Below are 21,224 nucleotides of genomic sequence, written 5' to 3' on the forward strand. Positions count from 1 at the left end.
AGATGACTCAAGACTTGAAGGAGTGAATAGCTTCCTGGAGGACAGATGGAAGAACCCCAAAGCATCCAAAACACTAATCCTGTGAAATTTCATGGGGAATAAGGGCCAGTTCTTTCTTTGGTTATAAATGATCAATTGCTCAAGGGATGGGGGATATCTGGCTTGATCAAACCCAAGGTCCGGGTGGTGTCTGCTTCTTAGGCTGCACTAAGTTGAGTACAGTGTCCAAATCAAGGGCATTTTAGTTGAAGAAAATGGGGCTGCTTAATCTGGTGAAGAAAGCAGTAAGGACTGACTCAATGCCTGTCTTCTTAGTGGAGGACGGTGGACCCAGGGGAAGAGCTGTTAGGGCAGCAAAGGCACCCAGCGTGACAGTAGCAAGCTCCTTGTCAAGTCAGTGATGGCTGACCTGGTGAAGGGTGATGCCTTCCCACATTCTTTCTTGTTTGCTCCCCACAACAGTCTTCAGGTGCAGTTGAGGCAGATGGCAGTGTGCTCTCATTAGCTAAAGAAGCTGGGCCGCTAAAGAGTGTTTAAGTGACCCGCTCAATGTCACATAGCTAAGCCGGAACCCAGGCATTCTGGTTTCCAGGCTACCCATGATAAGCATTGAAGGCGAAGCTGGAAGACCGTGGTGGGGTCTTCCGTGGGATGCCTTCCATGGGAGGGAGAAGAGCTACCTTGAAAGATGCCTGGCTCCCAGTGTCTGTGACTTTGACAAGGTTAGAATGTCAGCCTCTGCTGCAAACTGTCTGTGTCCCTGACTACAGACGATGAGAGGTGGTGAGCAGTTAACATTTTTCCTGCCTGTATGCCCTGCTCCGTTTCTGAATGAGTTATGTCATTTATTCAACAGGATAATTTAATGATGTAGCACTTCCGCCGTGTGGAACAGTATGTTCTGATACTCATGGCTGTACTTCGAGAGTTGTAACTTCCGGATTAATTGCAGAATCAAGCTTTCATTTATCTGAGATTTCTTAATCAGTGAGAGTGACAAATCAGACACACGTTTAATGCGGGCTAAAAAGCGCTCAGCATTATAACAACTAAATGCAACGTGTGATACTGGACTGGGTCGAGTCAGCAAACAAAACAAAGCAGCTTTTAAAAGAATTATTGGGCTCACGCCTGTAATCCCAACACTGGGACGCTGAGGCGGGTGGATCACTTGAGGTCAGGAGTTTGAGACCAGCCTGGCCAACATGGCGAAACCCCGGCTCTACTAAAAATACAAAAATTAGCCGGGTGTAATGGTGCCTGTCTGTAGTCCTAGTTACTTGGGAGTCTGAGGGGGTGAGAATCGCTTGAACCTGGGAGACGGAGGTTGCAGTGAGCCAACATCGTGCGGCTGCACTCCAGCCTGGGTGACAGAGTGAGACTCCGTCTCAAAAAAAAAAAAAATTATTGGGACAGTTGGGGAAATTTGAATATTGACTGTGTGTGTGTGTGTGTGTGTGTGTGTGTGTGTGTGTGTGTGTGTGTATTATCACACTGAGAGTTAAGTAAGAGCATGTTCTTGTTCTTAGGCGATTTCGTGCTGAAGTACTTGGGGTGATTGCTGCGCTGCCTGCAATTTACTTTCAAATAACTCAGCAGAAACGATACGCAGGGACAAGGAGAGAGCAGACCTGGTGAAACGTTAACAACTGATGAATCTAAGTGAAGAGTGCATGGCCTTACTTGTACTGTTGTTTCAACTTTTCTGCAGGTTTGAATATTTTAAAATGAAAGCTGGGGGGAAATGGTTAACACTGAAATAAAGGCAAATTTCAGGAAATAGTTTTACTGTATAGTAAGTCTAAAAATGAAAAGCGCCAGTGGTAAGTAGGCAAGTTGAGGCAAACCATACTGCCTCTTTTCTTTTCCTAGCAGTGGAAAGCCAGAAAGCTACAGAATGAAACAAAGGCTATTTTGTGTGGTAGATGAACTCATTTATCAGCTGCATTCAGACTAGAAAGGCAGAGGGAGAGATCAGTCTGTTGAAGTTTCTTTTCTCCACCCCATCCCATCACTCTGATTAACCCTGTCGTTATTTCCCAGTGCTTGTCAAGGAGGCAGCCCTATCCAAAACTTGGATATAGCCAGGATTCAAGCATGCAGCCAGGCGTAAAACATCTTTGAAATATGAGCCATAATGACTTGTTTTTCTGGCAAATGCTTTTTGTTTGAAGGAAGTACAGAATTTAAGAATCTATTTTAAAAAAATGTTAATGTTGAAAAGTCAGATAATTTACCAAATAAAAAAGTAATGTTTGCTTTTCTAATTCATTACAAATTTATTACAGTTCATCTAAGAGCAACAAAATATAAAATTCTTTACAAATAAGTGCTGCCGGAAAGTGTTTGGGTGGTCAGCGTTTAATTTGGAAGGTTATTCAGCTTGTTAGAGACCCATTTATGGATCAAGGAAAACCTTATATAAGCCCAACCCGATTGTCCATCTGGTATGCCTCACTCAACTCCCAGGAGTCAACTTGGTGTGGACTTGATAGTTGGCCAGATCTGGGTTAAAATCTGGACTCCAGTAATTTGCTTATTCCTGATATTGACTATCTGTGTCCTCTTGCTTTTCTCCCCAGTTAGTTTGGTTAGAGGTTTATCAATATTATTAATTTTCTCAATAACCCAGCTTTTCATTTTATTGGTTTTCTCTATTATTTTTTCTTTTTCTATTCTATTGATTTCTATTCTGATCTTTATTATTTTTGTTCTTTTGCTTACTTTGGATTTTCTTTGTTCTTCTTTTTCTAGTTTCTTAAGGTGGAAGCCGGAGTTGTTGATTTGAAAGTTTTCTTCTTTCCTCATGTAGATGTTTAGTGCTATAAATTTCCCCCTAAGTACTGCTTCAGTAGAATCCCACACATTTTGGTATGTTATATTTGCATTTTCATTCAGTTCAAATACTTTCTAATTGCCCTTTGATTTCTTCTTCGATGGGCTATTTAAAAACATATTTAATTTTCAAATATTTGTGGATTTTCCAGAGTTCTTTAATTCCATTGTGGTTAGATAATTTCTTCTTTATAACTTCTTTTAAATCCATTGAGATTTGTTTTATGTTTTTAGAGTTGTTCAAGTCTGTATTTTTACTGAATTTCTGTCTATTTTTCCTATCACTTCTTGACAGAATGGTGTTCAGATCTCTGACTATACATGTGATTTGCCTATATTTACCTGTAGTTGATACCAACTATTAGTTTCTATATTCTAAAGTCCTGTTATTATGTGAAATAAAAAGGCTAGAAGTATGTCCTGTTGACCCCTTTATCGTATGAAATGATCTTTTTATTTCTGGTAATACTCTTTGCTCTGAAGTCCACTTTGCCTGATATTAATATAGCAACTCCAGCTTTCTTTAGATTAGTGTTAGTTTGGGATATGTTTTTCTATGCTCTTACTTTTAACCTATTTTTTAAAAAAATTGAAAATTGATTTCTTTTAGGCAGCATATAGTTGGGTGTCATATTTTTAGCCAGCCTGATGATCTTGTCTTAATCGAGGTGTTAGGCCATTTACATTTGATGTGGTTATTGATATGGTTTTGTTTAATTGTATCCTTTTGCTAATTTTTACTTTTCCCATCTGCAGTTTGTTTTATTTTTCTTCCTTTTCTGCCTTCCTTGGATAAAATGAGTACTTTAAAAAATAATTTCACTTTAGTGGCTTCTGTTGCATTATTTTAGTAGTTGCAAGGTTTATAGTATTATCTTTAACTTATCACAGTCTTATTTGTCAAATGATTTGATATCGCTTAACATATAGGCATCTTATAATTTCATTTCTCCCTTCCAATATTGTTGTTATGAATGTTACTTCTACATAAGCTATAAACCCACGATGTGTTATTATTTTTCCTTTAAACAGTTATTTTTATTAAAATGTTAACAAGAAAGAATAAAGCCCTTTATGTTTACCCATGTAGTTATCATTTTTGGTGCCCTCCATTCTTTGTATAGAAGCTGATTTCCATTTGGCATCATTTTCCTTCTGCCTGAAGGACTTCTTTTAGCATTTTTTTGTAGAGAATTCTGCTGGTGACATATTCTGTTAGATTTTGTCTTCCCAAAAAAGTTTTTATTTTACCATTGTTTTTGAAAGGTAATTTTACTTTGTTGTTCCAATGTCTCTGGCTTGCATGTTTCTGATAAGAAATCTGCAATCATCCTTATCTTTCCACCTTTGTCCATAAAGTATCTTCTCCCTCCCCCACTAGCGGCTTTTAAGATTTTTTTTTCCTTATCATTGGTTTTAAGCAATTTGTTTATGATGTGTCTTGGTGTGTTTTTCTTTGTGCTTCTTTTGCAGAGTTCATTAAGGTTCTTGGATCTGTGGGTTCATACTGTAGTTGTCATCAAATTTGGAAAATAGCCATTATTTCTTCAAATATTTTTCCATTTGCCCCCTTGACCCCTTGAGAGAGACTGCAATTACATGTGTATTAGGCTGCTTGAAGTTACTCCACAGTTCAATATGCTCTGTTCATTTTGTTTCAGTATTTTAAAGACAAGACTCTGTGTTTCATCTTAAGAAATTTCTATTGCTAGTTAATATATCTTCAAGTTCACTAATTTTTTGTAATCTGCTGCTAATCCCATCAGGTGTGTGTTTCAGACATCGTAATTTTTATTTCTAGAAATTTGATATTGTTCTTTGTATTTTCCATGTCACCATTTAACACGTTAAGTCTTTAGCTCCTTGAACATGTAGAATAAAGTTTATTAACTGTTTTAGTGTTTTTGTCTACTGATTGTGTAATGTCTCATCATTTCTAGGTTGGCTTATATATTTTTATTTTTATTATTTTTTTTGAGACAGAGTCTTGCTGTGTTGCCCAGGCTGGAGTGCAGTGGCATGATCTTAGCTCACTGCAACCTCCTCCTCCTGGGTTCAAGCAATTCTCCTGCCTCAGCCTCCTGAGTAGCTGGGATTACAGACACACACCATCATGTCCAGCTAATTTTTGTATTTTTAGTAGAGATAGAGTTTTACCGTGTTGGCCAGGCTGGTCTTGAACTCCTGGCCTTAAGTGACCCACCCACCTTGGCCTCCCAAAGTGCTGGGATTACAGGCATGAGCCACCTGTGTTGGCCTCTGGGTTGGTTTAGATTTATTTATTTTATTTTATTTTTTACTATGAGTTATATTTTCCTGCTTCTTTGAATGCCTGGTAATTTTAAAAATTAGAGACCAGTTATTGTGAATTTTACCTTATTGGGTGCTGAATATTTGTGTATCTCTATCAATATTTTTTGACTTTGTTTTAGAATGAAGTAGAGTTACTTGGAAACACTTTGATCCTTTTGGGATTTGCTTTTAAGCTTTGTTAGGTAAGATCAGAGCTGTGTTTAGTCTAGGGCTCATTTCCCTCCAGCACTCTGGCATTCTGAGTACTCTAACCAATGGCCCATTCATTATGAGGCTTTCCACTCTGTCTGCTGAGAGCAGGAACTGTTTCTGGTCCTGGGTGGGCTATGGGGATTGCTTTCTCTTATTCTTCTATGTAGCTTTTCCCCTAGGCTTGAGTGATTTCTTCCAACACATGCACTGATCAGTACTCAGCTGAATAGTCTCTTCTGTTCTTCAGTCTTCTCTTTTTTGCATGTATCTCTCCCCTGTCCATTGCTCTGCCCTATGAATTCTAGCTGCCTTGGCTTCCCTGTACCACCGTCTCCATCTCTTCAACTCAGGCAAAGCATTAGCCTCTGAATGGGTTACCCCTCCCTGCAACATGGCCTGGAAACTTCCTCAAGGCAGTTAGCCAGGGCAATCATAGGGCTCACCTTGTTTGCTTTCCACCTCTCAGGGATCACTGTCCTCTGCTGCCTCATATTCAATGTGTTGAAAATCATTGTTTCATGTATTCTGTCCAGCTTGTGAGTTGTTTCAGGAGGGAGAGTAATCTGTTACTTCATATTGGCCAAATGTGGAACACTTGAATGACTTTAGATTAGTCAAAATCCAAAGTAAACATCAAAAGAACCAAAGTGCTTGAGGGATTTAATATTACTAGTAATTGATTCTCTATTGTATGTCAGTTATTATACTTTACATTAATTCTTATTTAATTGAGTGCTTATGAGTAGAAATAAGTTCTCTAAGAGTTGGAGTGAGGAACATGAATCCCATACTCTGCCTAGTTCTACAAATAATAGACTTCAGTTGTGCATTTCATCTGTCATCGACAATCATTTAGTTAGCACTTACTAGGTGCTAGGACATAAATAAGTCAGATTTCTTCCACTGAAGATCTTAAGGATGGCCATTAGATTAGTAAACATATACATGTAGATATTTCAATATTAAGTTGTAAGTATGATAATAAAAGTGTAAATCGGGTGCTTTAGGACCATAGAGATGGGTCACTCATCTGAGGAGCACATGAAAAAGTGGTGATGGGTAAAGAGGGTCTTGAAGGATGAGTGGCAAGTGATTAAACAAATAACAGGATAAATGTATTACCAAGTAGGGAGACTCAGAACAATATGACATACAGGGCATGGTGGCTCATGCCTGTAATTTCAGCATTTTGGGAGGCTGAGGCAGGAGGAGCGCTTAAATCCAGGAGTTTGAGACCAGCCTGGGCAACATAGTGAGACCTCATTTCTTTCTTTTTTCTTTTTTTTTTTTTTTTGAGACGGAGTCTTGTTCTGTTGCCAGGCTGGAGTGCAGTGGTGTAATCCTGGCTCACTGCAACTTCCGCCTCCTGGGTTCAAGCGATTCTCCTGCCTCAGCCTCCTGAGTAGCTGAGATTACAGGCACGCGTCACCACGCCTGGCTAATTTTTGTATTTTTAGTAGAGATGGGGTTTCACCATATTAGCCAGGGTGGTCTTGATCTCTTGACTTTGTGATCCACCCGCCTTGGCCTCCCAAAGTGCTGGGATTACAGGCATGAGCCACCACGCCTGGCAATGAGACCCCATTTCTACACACACACACACACACACACAAAATTAGCCAAGCGTGGTGGCGGGTGCCTAAAGTCCTAGCTACTCAGAGGCTGAGGTGGGAGGATCACTTGAACCTGGGAGGTCAAGGCTGCAGGGAACCATGATTGTGCTACTGCTGCACTCCAGTTTGGGCAACAGAGTGAGACCCTGTCTCCAAAACAAACAAACAAGACAAAACAAAAAACAGCAAACAAAAAAAACCGAATATGACACTAAAAGTATTTTGTAGGAGGCCAGGGGTAGCCCCAGGTGAGGCTGAGGGGTAGGTAGAGTTAGATTAAGGGGGCTTGGATGCCACACTAAGGAGAGAAGATGATTCTAAAAACAACAGGGAAACACCGTCAGGCTTTTAACAGGGGAGTAACCAGGCTGCAATGTGGAGGATGGATTTTAAGGGGTGACAATCTCAATTCTCAAGAGAAAAACCAATTAAGATCGTATGGAAATGGTCCATATAGGAGGAATTGATAATATGACATTGGTAAGTGGAGATAGGGGTGGAAAGGAAAAGACCAATTTAAGAAATGTTTAGATGATACGTTCTGTAGAACTTGGTGACCATGTAAGTGTGGGGATTGCAGAAATGGCTCCCTGGTGTGAACAGAAAGGAGCATCCTGAACTGAGATAGGAAATCTAAAAGGAGAAAGGAAAGGCCCAGGGGCCAAAATAAGCTCGGTTCTTGATAGTCCAATGGGAATGCTTGGCAGATCCTACATCTATCATTGCTTATGACAAAATATATTGAATCAATGGGTTTACATGGCTTACCCTCCTGCCTGACTAAAAGTCAAATGGCAAGGTCATGCCTTATTCATCTTGTATCCTCAGGGCTGGCTACCCCACCCGAGCTCTGGGAGAGGTCTGCCTGCAGCACAGGTGACAGGAAAGCCATCGATGGTTGAGATCTCGCAGGGAGAGTAGAGGAGACTGAGAAAAGCAGTGACATGCAAGAAAAAGACATTCACACCTGGGGTGAGAATTTGAGAAGTAAGTGGCCTGGTGGCCTTGCATTGTCTGTGGCTCTTCCATGGGCCCTGTGAAAGACCACCTCAATGCAGGCCTGCAGCCCTGTCAGTGTCCAGGCAAGTCATTCCCTTTGTATGCTTTTAATATCTACACGAAGCCTCCTAGTGATTGTGCAGAAGCCTAGTGATTGTGCAGAAGGCTCCTAGTGATTGTGCAGATGGATTGTCCATCCATCACTTGACTAACTTTGGAAGAAAAGTGGGGAGTGGATGGTGGAGGAGGGGTGTTATTGCAGACTGGACAGAGGCAGGAAGCGATTGGAAAGAAGAATTTGGGGTGTGTGTGTAGTTTTTCTACCATTCCTTTCCTACCTAGAGGAAAATAACTGATTTTGATATTATAATGGCAGTAGGGAAAAGATTATACAGGTCAAAATTCTGTTTTATAAACAAATCTACCATGCTTAAACTAAGAGCTATAGCTGAATTATTTTCATGAATATGCATTCTACTTAGAATTTCAAATTTTCTAGTATTTATGTATTTAAGAGACCAAACATTTAAGAATATAACTTATAGAAGAACAACATCTTAAATAATTTTAAAAAATTTCAAATAAAGAGCAATAATGGATGAACATTTAAATTTTAGGGGCACATAAGCCATCTGCCTCCCACCATTGCCCCTTCCCAAGCCAGTTTCCCATTACCGCTGATTAACTTAAAAACCCAGCTGCGTCAGATTGCTCAAGTTGCAGACCTTTAGATGATCCTGTAAGGCCTCCTCAAACTGGATTTAACCAGCTGATCTTGCTTCTTTCCCAACGAGTGTGATCCTCTGTGACAAGGATTTGATCTTCAGCTTTTGGGACAGGCTTTCCGAGTCAAGTTCCAAAGTTTGAATGGAACGCACAATACATGTTTCTGTGGCTTTTTTAGTCCTAATCAACAGCATAATTTAATACTTGTACTATCTGTTCCCTTTTCTGACAAGCACAATCTGATAAACAGATTGGGAGGAGCAGTGCAGCACTGTGTGATTCACACTGGGAATGAGGGGAAAAGGAGAGACGGAGAGAGAATGAACTGGAGTCACATGAAATGCAGTCAGATTGAGCTCTCTGACGCGAATGTTTTAGCACATGCAAGGGAGCTTTGTGGTCAGTGGTTAGGGTCATCGGTTTACATTCCCCTTCAAATGCAGAAGTTTTGAAATCATTAAGTTTCAAAGAAACTCATCTAGATTAAAATACAAGGGAAAAGACGGACCTATACACCTACAGTAGGCTATTGTTACAGGTGGTAGATGCTATGGTAATTACTTCCTGTGCTGGTTTCTGTTCTCTTAAGCCTCTGACAGCTTTTTAAGAGGAGGTATAAAAATTCTGTAGCTGGTGGGCTATTTCCACAGGATTGGGCAGTTTTCTGCCTAATTAGGAAAGGATGAAGGCCCTTGGATTAAATGTCACTTAAGTGCTCCCTGCAACGCCCCCAACACACATCCCCTACCTCCTCCATTAACTCCATTTGGAAGTATTCAGTCTGAACTTCAAAAGAATAGCAGATGCCAACTATTGTTTACATCAGTGAAATCATAAAAACACATCACAAAAGCACACTCAGAAGATCCTTATTTACTGTTCTTAGGCTACGCTGGGGAGCACAATGACGTTACCCAGTGTTTTTAATACTTGTCTGAAGAGTCACTGTATTGGGCATTATTAAAATATGGAGTCCCAGCCTCTTCACTTACAAAGTGGAATTCAGGCTGGGCATGCTGGCTCACGCCTGCAATCCCAGCACTTTGGGAGGCCGTGGTGGGCAGATCATATGAGGGCAGAAGTTCGAGACCAGCCTGGCCAACATGGCAAAAACCCGTCTAAAAATACAAAAAAATTAGCTGGGCATGGTGGCGGGCGCTTGTAATCCCAGCTACTCAGGAGGCTGAGGCAGGAGAATCACTTGAACCCAGGAGGCGGAGGTTGTAGTGAGCTGAGATCGCACCACTGCACTCCAGCCTGGGTGACAGAGTGAGATTCCATCTCAAAAAAAAAAGTGGAATTCAGAAATCTATGGGGAGATGGGGTGGCGGGGTGGTGGTGGGCTGGAATTATAACTTAAAAAAATGCCTTTTGTGTGTCTTAAGAACAGGCAAGTTTGGAAATCACTGATAGAACCCATGATCAACTTTTATGGAAAAGAGCTGCCTGACAGTGACAAAGTCAGACACAATGCATATTCTCAGGGTTTTAGTCCTATATATGAATATTAGTCGGTCACAAATGTTATTAGTAATTCCTATCAGTAGATTCCTACTAATAGTTACTGCAATGACATTTTTGTCTAATGTCTTACAATGGAGCACACTGCAGCTGCCAATGACAGCAAGCTCATTTTTTGCATGGGTTGGAAAAGGAGAAAGAGTTGAGTTCAAAGTATTATTCAGACCTGGTGTATGTGTATGTGAATAAGTGTTGTTCTTTGTTATCAGAAGATATTATCAAATCAAACTAAAAATTTGCATCAAATTTTCATTTTTTATAAAGTATGTCCTCGATCAACTTAGTTTTTGTGATCTCACATGCAATCCCACCCAAATGGAATTTTTCTAGAGTGTCTAAAATTGTTTTATTTCATAACTCTCAGAGTTGCAAACTCCTAGTCTGCAGATGTCTTGTTTGGGCTGTACATTTGAAAAAAAATGAGTAAGCTCCAATATTTACACATCTAGAGATTTCACACAAAAGTCTGGATTCCCAGGTTTTCTAGAAAAATGAGATGTTTAAGTAGAAGGACGCCATTCTCCTATAGCTGCAACCTGCTGGGGTTGAGTAGGGGCTGCTCCTTCAAATGCTCCAGTTTGGCCATCTCTTACTGATTCATGTAACTTGCCCAGCCCTTGGAGACATCTGAGTTTGCTGCACTAACACTAAGGTGATGTCTTATTTTCTCATACAACTTTATGTCATCAGCTCTTAGCCTGCTTCATTCATCATGAATGGATGAATGGGGAAAAGAGCCACTTAACTGCCCCTCCCACCAACAGACTGTTCCCGGACTGTGAAGCCTGCAGACTCCCTAAATGAGTATCTGCCCACCTTCTGTGATTCTCCAATGGTTCCTAAATAAAGTCCAAATCCTTGTCTGGCAGTCAAGATCAGCTCCCCTCTCACACTCCCAAAATCCAATTCCACCTTCCTTTTCTAGCCCATGCTTCCCTCGTCCCACACCATGTGCTGACCCTGCCTTGTGCTTCTCCAGCTCAGAGCCTCTGCCCCACCCCCAAATACTCCTTCCTTGCAAAGCCTACCCATCTTTCAAGCGCCACGTCCCCAAAGGATGGTTCTTCTAATTTCCCAGACTAGATATGATCCCATATGATTGGGCATTTCTAGAATCCTTGGTTTGTAAATATGAAATGACACATATTCCATTGTGCCTTGGACAGTAGTTAGGTATGCACATACCTTAATTCACCTCTAGATGTGCAGAGAGCCCCGCTCCTCTCACTCCCCAGAAACCCACAGCGGAAACCATGTCATGGTCGCCCTAGTATCAGCAAAGCCAAGTGCCCAACATACTGAAGAAGATGGTCAAAATACTTAACTATAGGAGTGCATTTCCATTATAAGGAGAAAATGCTATTAACTAATAATCTACTCCTTCCTCCTATTGCAACATAAAAACTTACTTTTTCTTAAATAGTTGTTTTGGGTCCTCTTTATAAAACTTAATCAAACATTAGCTTTTATCATATCCTTTATTTGATGTCTTAGGTTCTTAGTTACTTTAACCAAGAAATAGAGATGGATAATACAACCTCCAGTGTGGTCATAAAGATTGAATGAGTTAACAGGTAAAGTGCTCAGTATGGGTCTGGCACACAGCAAACACTAAATGGATGACTATTATTATTATGGAGAAACTCATCTAATATTTGGAACCAGTTTATAAGTGGCTTGCCTTATTCTAGTTTTCTAAAATACTTCTTAGAAAAGAGCAGGTCAAATAGTGTAGCTTGTCTGCCCTAGACTAAAGAAATATATTTTGCTAAAAAAAAAAAGAGATTATTTCAACTATCAAAGATTCAGGCAACAGTGGCTTTGAGATAGTCTTGCTCTGTCGCCTGGGCCGGAGTGCAGCAGTGCGATCTCGGCTCACTGCAACCTCCACCTCCTGGGTTCAAGTGATTCTCCTGCCTCAGCCTCTCAAGTAGCTGGGACTACAGGCATGTGCCACCACGCCCAGCTAATTTGTGTATTTTTAGTAGAGACGGGGTTTCACCCTGTTGGTCAGGATGGTCTCGATCTCTTGACCTCATGATCCACCCACCTCGGCCTCCCAAAGTGCTGGGATTACAGGGTGAGGCACCGCGCACGGCCAACAGTGGCTTTTTAAAAAGCAAACTTTTATAGCTACCAAGGTAATGATTGATTCAGGAAAGGATTACCAATGGATGTTAAAACCATCTGGTGAGAGTGTGTTGAGAAACAGGATATTTATAGTCTCATAGCGTCATCCCACAGGTAACCATTAATTACAAAAAGAAAAAGCTACCTTTACACTGGATAATTTGGTGAATGTTACTTTAACCAAGAGGCCAAAACTGCCATTACTAATATGGGTCAAACTGAGTCTTGTGATATGATGCACTGAGGATATGATATCACCTATGTAGTATTCTTGAAACCAAAAAACCTGACTCTACCAGTGAGGGACAAATCAGACAAATCCAAATTGTGCAACAATCTACAAAACAGTTGACCTAGACTCTTCCAATAAGTCGATGTCATGGAAAGACCCCCCGCCTCCAAAAAAAAAAGGAAGGGGTGGGGTGTATTATTAATAAATGCAATGCATAATCCTTGATCACATCCTCTAGGTGAAAAGCACAGCTATAAAGATCCTTTTGGGGACACTGGCGAAGTTTGAATATGAACTTTATATTGAATAATAAAAAGTGAAAAATAAGATTGTGATTCATTCACGCCTGTAATCCCAGCACTTTGAGAGGCCGATGGGGGTGGATCACTTGAGGTCAGGAGTTCAAGATCAAGCCTGGCCAACGTGGTGAAACCCGTCTCTACCAAAAATAATAATAATAATAATAATAATAATAATAATAATAATAATTAGCTGGGTGTGGTGGCACATGCCTGTAGTCCCAGCTATTTGGGAGGCTGAGGTGGGAGAATCACTTGAACCCAGGAGGTGGAGGTTGTAGTGAGCCAAGATTGTGCCACTGCATTCCAGCCTAGGTGACAGAGTGAGACCCTGTCTCAAAAAGAAAAGAAAAGAAAAAAGTGGTGATTCAATTATATTTTGACATTTTGATTGACCTACTCTTTCCTAAAGTATTTTGGTATCTGGGAATCTACATGTTTCAAGACCTAAAAAGGTGAACATTACAAGTGAAATGTTTGCTCCATTGAACTGGATCAGAGTTTTTGTAGAAACAATGTGCAACTGGGATGCAGTCATATAAATGGACCGAAGAACTTAGAAAAGAACAAAGTGGATGCCAGTAGCCAATGCACACCATTCTGTGCAGTATTTGGTTGGGACAATGCTAACTGCACATAGGCAGTCCTGGGTAAACATTAACTGATGACAATAACCAGCAGAGTCCCAAAGTGAGGCCCTTGCATTATTGATTTGAGGAAATTCTGCCTAATGAGAATGGATTGCTAGTAAATCATAGAGCAATTTTATTCTCCTTTCAGTAAGACATGGATGACCGAGCAGCTGGTGGGAGCAGCCCTGTCTGTCCCCATCTGAGAGAGTGGTGTATTAGTCTCAAATAGGGAAATTACGCAGCAATGTGGAAGCCTGGCTAGCCGTCATTAAAGTAATTCAGTGTTTGGGCTGCCTGTGTTTCAGGCAGTGATAGGAGCCATTAACAGCTCACTTTTAGTTTCAGAAGCCAGAGATATTTTCATTACTAGTGTCCTCAGGCATACACTTTTTAATTTAAAAAAAGAAAGTTCAGGATGGAAATAACCCATCACCACAGGAATATCTCTGCACCAGAAACACATTCTAGTTTACCTGTCAATCTTACCAGCATGCCAGATTTATTTTGAGTGTCTGGAATGAGGAAGAGGAGGGAAGAAAGGTGGGTGTAGGGCCGATGGAGGAATGAAGAAGAGGAGGGAAGAAAGGTGGGTGTAGGGCCGATGGAGGAATCAGGGTCACTAATACCTTGGAAAAGCTGAGGACTTCATTCTAAAGTGCTGTTGAAATCTCAGGTTTTTTACTTCTCTGGCTAATAATAAAATGATAGTTCTGGCTCTGAGATGTTCCCTACTTCTTCCAAAGCCATAATGCCCTACTTTCAAGATGCTTTGGACAGGTGTTGTTATGGTAGACTGAAGTTGGTCACAAATGCTTTGTTACTTTCCCCAACAGGAGGTTCTTATTTCCCCCTCATTGAGTCTGGGCTGGCCGTGTGGCTGTTCAACCAACAGAAAGCAGCAGAAGTGTACTGTGCAGTCCGTGGCTTTTAGAGAACTGTGGCTTTCTCTGCCTCCTTCTTGGAATCCACTTACCATGTTGAGAGGGGCCCAAGCCACATAGAGGCCAACAGCCAAGTATTTGCAGCCATCTGGGTGAGCCATCTAGGACATTCCACGCCAGTCAGGCCCCTGGATTGGAGCAGTGGAGCAGACATGGAGCAGATGCAGCCCAGCGAAGAAGGCCAGTATCACAGGCCAGAACAAAATGTTTTAAGCCATTAAATTTTGGTGTGACTTGCTCTGCAGCCAGAGATAACTGAAATAGGTGTAACCGAAAAGTCCGTAAGAAGGAAGATTTACCTTGCTAACCAATGCAGAATAACAAAGCACAGGAAATAACATCTGCTGAGTCAGAAGACAACTGTCTGGAACAGGTGATGACATCCTTAGCCTTTAGTAGGTTTTGACTTCAAAACTGACCCCGGCTTTCACGCCTCTTTTTGATGCTCAACACGGACAATTTCAAAAAGAAAAAATTTCACTTTAATCCAGCCTCACCCCCACATGTGTGTTTCACACAGACCTTATTTTTTAAACAGAGTTTATTGTATTTAATACATTATAAAATTTGAAAAATTGTAGGAAAGCAGCAGACTTGAACTGGAGCGATTCTAACAAGGAATAATTCTGGCCCCTTGGCAAAACTGATCAGTTTTAAAACAAAAAGTAAAGTTCACATCTGTGAGGTGGACAAAAAAGTGTGACTTCTGTACAAACTACATTTAAAATTTCATGTCTAACATCTTTGCAATGTGCTCATGAGGGTTTTTCTGAAGTCCTGCCTGGTCCCTGCCTAAAGAAAGACGTGGAACCTCCATATACAAACAAACTTGATTCAAGGTGTTTTGTTTGTTTTGTTTTTTTTAAAAAAAAAAAAGGAAAAAGAAAGACAAAGGAAAAAAGAAATATGGATGGCTGTTGGCAATGGAAACTGTAAGGAGACTGTGTCCTCACCACTCATGGCTTGTTTATTTGTCAGAGGCCTCGGGAGGCCCAGGACACTTCACGGCCATCACAGCACCAACTGCAGCTGTCACCTTTTTTTTTTTTTCTTTTTTGCATTTCCTACCTTTTGACATATATATATATATTTATATATTTTTTACACCTTGAGGATATCACTATTCCAATTGTTCCCATATGAATACAGGTGTGGTCTCTATTGGATATAAATGTGTCTTTGATTCGATTTTACGTCCAGGACTTGGTTTGCTGTCCCAACTGCACATAAATGTCCCTTTTTTGTTTGAGTTATTGGTTGTGTGTGTTTTCCTTTTTGCATAAGAAATATGTCCATTTAGTCCAGAGGCTCTTGCTTTATCCGGATGACGGAGGGTACACGGGGCGTCCGCCTCAGTTCCCGCCGAAGGACGTATTCGCTGAACTGGGACGAGTCTACTCCTCCCCCACAGGAGCCCACGATTTCAAATCCTCTTTGCTGCAACCTCTCGAGGACCTGCGAGGGAACAAGACAAGCATCCAGTTAGGGGTGAGGTAAGTCCTATGGCTACATAAACACCCCAAAGTTTGAGATTATGCGCACTCTGGTTCATCTCATCCAGCACCCATGTCCCTGTGAGCTGCTCCTCTCAAAGGAAGACCCTGGATTAATGGGCAGGAGAGAGGAAGCAAGCATTTCTAATGCCTAAAATGTGCCTTTACATGCTTGCTTTACACACACCAGCTACAACACTCGGTGGTGTTAGGCCCATTTTATAGATGAGAAAACTGAGGTTCATGGCTAGTCAGTGATGGGACTGGGTTTCCAACTCAGGTCTGTTTGGCCTCAAATCTCCTGTTTTTGTATATGCAATGCTGCCCTCTCTGTCAAAAATGAGGGTTCACATTTCAAAGCTCATTATTTATCACTAAAAACATCCTATGAGATGATAAAGAATCTGGAAAGGACAGTGATGGCAGAGTTTACTTAGCCAGTGATTCATTTGTACTCTCAACTCCGCCTTTGTTCAAGTTTCCTAATACCGAGTTAATATATATGTTTTGGCCTGGAAGATTGATGTAATTTCAATAGCAGAACAAAGGGATTACTGAAGACACTAGAGGATTATCTACAGGTTTTCAAGTTTGTAACATCTGAAACAGATTTATTGCCCTGCATTCATTCAAGGAGACAAGAACCAGCACAATGATTACATATTAGAAAATGTATGAAAAATAAAGATATTCTAAACTTCTTATACAAATGTAAGCCATAGAATCTGTTCCTTAATTTTGAAATCAAATACCTAACGCCAGCAAGATTCCTGGGTTTGGCACTACATGTCTGACACTGTTAAATGCAGGAAACAGTACCTGTGACTCTTAGATAGACAAAAATACAGGAAACTGATCTGGAGCATTCTGTTTCTTTAGGAATCCAACAAATATTAGACTTGCAAATGTTTCCTGCCCGAGTTCTGAATATAATTAAATTACTTCCACACCACCTTAAAGGCAAAGTGATTCAATCATAACTTAAAAAAAAAACAACAAAAAAAACCCACCTCAAAAAAACTTTTATTGGAATGAACTGAAATGTAGTCAATGTAAAGTGAATCCTTACTTTTTTAAAAAGTATTATTTTTTAGTTGCCTACTTCAATATAGAATATAGTCTGCTATGTTGCAAAACAGCTTACTAGATGAGATTGGAAAGCAAGAGAGTATGTTTTCTAAAAATTAAAACCTCAAGTGCTGGCAAATTAAAAAAACATACACAAGTCCTTATAAGAACAAAATTAACATTCTACCCAGCAGTGCTCTATTTCTGTAGGTAAATTCACAATGCATATGCATACCTGTCAGCATAAGGACAGGAAGAAAACAGTCCCTAAATTCAAAATCAAGATGTGCTTTGGTGGCAGGTAAATACAAAGACGAAGAACAGCTCCCTCCATGGATTCCCCAGCAGAGGCAGAATGCAGCCCTCAGCAAGAGGCACCCCGGCTTGCTTGGCCAAACCAGCACCCTGGAAAAGATTCCTTGCCATGATTAGGAGAGGAAATCCAAAGGGGAGGAAGCCATGAACAGCAGAGAATCTAACCCTGATGTCCATTTTTCTTTGAGTCTTAAGGTCACTAAATGCTAACAGGAGGAAATCGCTAAGCTCTTCTTCGGAGTCCGATAGGCATCATGTGATAATTATTCAATGTGATCCAATGTTACCTTGGATGTGGTCAAAAGCTTATTTCAATGTAATGCAAACAGCTGATGGAGCCATTACTTTGGAAACAACAACACGTTCACAGCAAAGTTCCTTAAACAGTGATCACATAACAACTTAGTGAGGTATGGGGTGTCGTAAGCCTTATCCCAGAGTCTCTGCGTGCCCATAGGCTGGTGCCTATTTCTTGGTCGGTGGAGCAGGACGCAAGGGTAGGTCATGGCTGTGTCATACGACCACGTTAATCCAGATGAAAATTTCCACATCTGATGTGGGAAACTGTCAAGCGCATGAATTGATGATCGTTATTCACTGGCCCGAAGGTGTGGCCGAGGCCTTCCTGTCCTGGCTCTGAATGGTTCTGCCCCTCTGTCTGCTCCAGTGATAGCCAGGGCAGGCTGTTGTGTGGAAGGGGACAGGCTTTCTGGGCTTTAAAGAGGCTTAAACTGCTGAGGCCGTCTCAGGAACGCTGTGCAGGGCCATGCGGGAGCGCCACACACCTCCAGGGGGCGCTCTCCGCACAGGTGAGAACGCCAATCTCGTCCTCGGGAACCCTGCGACCCAGCAGCCACCCCGCCGCCTGGGAGCATGTGCCTTCCGCTAGCATGCTTAGGGAACATTTTCTGCCAGTTTTCTGCTCTTCTGTTCTCAGACATCTGTTCATATATTTTAAAGAGTTATAAATAGTAGTGGAACAATCCTCAAGAGGCAGCACAGAAGAGTGGGTGCTTCTAGTCTCTGTGCTTTGGGAAGGGTTCTGCTGACTAAACACTGAACAAAGTCATGGGCCCATTCCAGTTAAAAAGAGGGAAAAAACTAGAACCCTCACTCCATTGACTTCAAATGGTTTTGTGTCACACGGAGCTGGAATCGAGACCCAGGTGCGCCTCTGCCTTCCCATCAGCAAGACAGAGAGGATTAACAGTGCTTACCTGTTAGAGTTGTAAGAAGACAACACATGTTCAGGCCATGGCCCAGGGTAGGGCAGAGAGTCGGTGCTCAGCACACATTAGCCTCTGAGTTCTCAATTCCACCCCCACATCTCTTGCTCCCCTACACTTCTCCATCTCAGGAAATGGCAGTTCCACTCACCCAGTTCCTCTGTCAAAAATCTTAGTCATCCCGGGCTTATGTCTCACAATCCACAGCCATCGTCAGAAAACCTTATTAGCTCTACCCTCCAGACACACACAACTGGACACTTTTCAACTGCTTGAACCACAGCTTGCTGCCTGGTCTCCTTGTTTCTCCTATTCTCTAGCTGCTGTCGCAATGTTCACTTTAAAATACGAGTTCTGTCAGTTCTCCCTTCTGCTCAAAACCCTCCAATGGATTTCCATTTGGCTCACATACACAAACGAACCAAAACCAAAAGATGCCAAAATAAACAATCCTAGGGCACTTGCCACCTCCTAACGAGGCTCTCCGTGATCTGTCCCTGATTTTCCCGGGCCTCCTGTCTGGGTACTCTCTCTCCCTGAGTCACTTTCTTCAAGCCAAACTGGCTTTCCTGATAGTCCTCAATATGCCAGCATACTCTGCCCCAGAAATCCACTTATCACCTCCTGGGCAATATATTTATGTTGACTGTTTGCCTCCCACTCCACTCCCATAATGCAGTTCCATGAACACAGAGCTGTCCATCGTGTTCCGTGTCTGTTTGTCTCACTATGTTGCCCAGGCTGAACCTGAACTCCTGGGCTCAAGTGATCCTCCTGCCTTAGCCTCTGGAGTGGCTGGGACTATAGGCGTGTGCCACCGTGCCCAGCTGTTGTGTTCTATATCTGTCTCTTCTGTATCTCCAGTGCTCATCCCAGCACCTGGCACAATCACAAGACTTACAGAAGGACTGTTATAGAGGGTGATAATTCACCTACCCAACAGAAGTGTCACCGAGTGAGTTTCTCAGCTCTTTGGAGGAAAGGCACCATGTGAGGGCAAGGTTAAGTGACAACAGTAAGAGTGGCATTTGATGCCACACAGTGCGTAACAATGCTATACCTGGACTGAGTTGAGGTGACAGTAGCCATTTAGTGGAAACCTGATGACGTGCGTCGAGTCGTGATTCCAGCCTGCATTGACAGAGTTACACATCACGTCGCCGATCTCTGGAAATACTTCTTCTATCAAGGATTTGTCACCGCTTAGCGTGATCCTTTCTCCGAGGTCTGGGGCCACACGCACGACGAGGCACTCACAGGGCCTTGAAAATCGACCAGTTTCTCTGTCCTGCTTCCATCTTTCCATCTCCAACAACATGGGCTGAAGCTGAAAATATTTTGCCTCTTCATATAACAAAGTGTAGTCCTGGAAAAAAAAAAGGTATTTCACAGTGCAAACTGCAAACATAAAGTACTAAACATGTCCACATCTAAGAGGTGATTTTTTTCCACTTCTTGTTATGTCACTAATCAAATCTGCATGTGCGTTTTTTCACTTACAACATGTTTGTAGAGGCTCAATTTGCATTCATTCATTCATTCATTCATTCAGTGAAGATAAAAGGAACTGAGTAGATTAGGGCTGGTCAGGCCTCTTCTAAGTGCTTTACATGATTTAAATCCTGTAACCCTCGTCAATGCCCAGTGAATTAGGAACCACTATTATTCCCATTTTGCAGATGAGAAAACTGAGATGTGAAAGGATTCACCCAAGACTTGTTTCTTTTAGTAGAAAAAATGTCTTTGGGTATTTCAAGTTTGATTGTGTCGGTGAGAACCCAATTTCTATCCTCTTGGATGGAACGCATATATTGACCAAGGGGAGGCACAAGCTTGCCAATGGGCACCCTTCATCAGAAGCTCCGGGTCACCTTTGGTGGCCACAGGAGGGTGTGGGACAGAGATATGAGGCTAGAGACAGACAGGGATCAGCACCTGGAGGGCAGGCATGTGGCTTTTACTTGAACCTAGGTGTTGATTTGTAATGGTTCGGGGGAGGCTGGTGGACATCTGGAAGGCTAGTGTACTGCCCTGTGCCACCTGATGGAGCTGCCATCATAGAGACATAAACAACTTTAGGCCTTGACTCCTGCAAGATGTGCAATAAAGAAAACCTGTCCATTTCTGCATTTCTGAAAGCATGAACACCTGGTCTTTTGGCATGGTTTCCTTTCCTCCAGCCTTAAAATAATCTGTTGAATTGAAACAGAAACCTAACAAAACAGGTATTAAAACACACACATAAGCCACTGAATGGGAAGACAAAAGAGAATGAGGGGGAGGCAGCAACTCAGGAACAATGTTAACAAGCAGGTCAATGTTATGGCTAAACGTAGCTATGGCCACAATCATTTCTGGGTGTAAGATAAGTGGATACTTGTCTAGACATGTTGACTGAGAACATTTTAATCAGCTGACACAGGCATTTGTGCCTTCCGTCCATGGGCAAGAGCTGGCAGGGGATGCCCGGTGCCTGCATGACCGCCAATGTTGCAAATATGTGGTCCGAGTGCCTCAAAGAGGCCCCTGATGTCCAGATGGGCTAGAGTATGAGAAGCAGAAGATGACCATGGGATAAATATTTTTATTTTGCACTTTGCTCTTTCTCTTGCAAATCAAGCAATAGCAGCAGCAGCTGTAGCAGCATTAGTCAACACTTCCAGAGAAAACAGCATGGACAGATGAGAGT

General features: G+C 41.8%; 1 protein-coding gene and 1 long non-coding RNA gene across 4 annotated transcripts in view; one reads left to right on the forward strand and one right to left on the reverse strand.

Moving 5' to 3' along the window:
- Positions 1 to 14,878, forward strand: part of LOC129528328 (uncharacterized) — a 32,226-nt gene extending 17,348 nt beyond the window's left edge. The window contains exon 4 of the long non-coding RNA XR_010131218.1: positions 14,326 to 14,878. This is a non-coding gene — a long non-coding RNA (uncharacterized lncRNA). The remainder of the gene's footprint in view (positions 1 to 14,325) is intronic.
- A 78-nt stretch (positions 14,879 to 14,956) lies between these two features.
- The window catches only part of KCTD1 (potassium channel tetramerization domain containing 1), a 202,345-nt gene continuing 196,077 nt past the window's right edge, over positions 14,957 to 21,224 (reverse strand). For all 3 annotated transcript variants that reach the window (XM_019014072.4, XM_063699137.1, XM_019014073.4), the window contains exons 4-5: positions 19,596 to 19,901; positions 14,957 to 15,888 (exon numbers count right to left, since the gene is read on the reverse strand). In XM_019014072.4, coding sequence (XP_018869617.1) covers positions 15,730 to 15,888; positions 19,596 to 19,901 — 465 coding nt within the window. In that variant the 3' untranslated portion in view covers positions 14,957 to 15,729. The remainder of the gene's footprint in view (positions 15,889 to 19,595; positions 19,902 to 21,224) is intronic.

This window comes from Gorilla gorilla, chromosome 17 (assembly GCF_029281585.2).
Source record: "Gorilla gorilla gorilla isolate KB3781 chromosome 17, NHGRI_mGorGor1-v2.1_pri, whole genome shotgun sequence".
In the NCBI taxonomy this organism is placed as follows: Eukaryota; Metazoa; Chordata; class Mammalia; order Primates; family Hominidae; genus Gorilla; species Gorilla gorilla.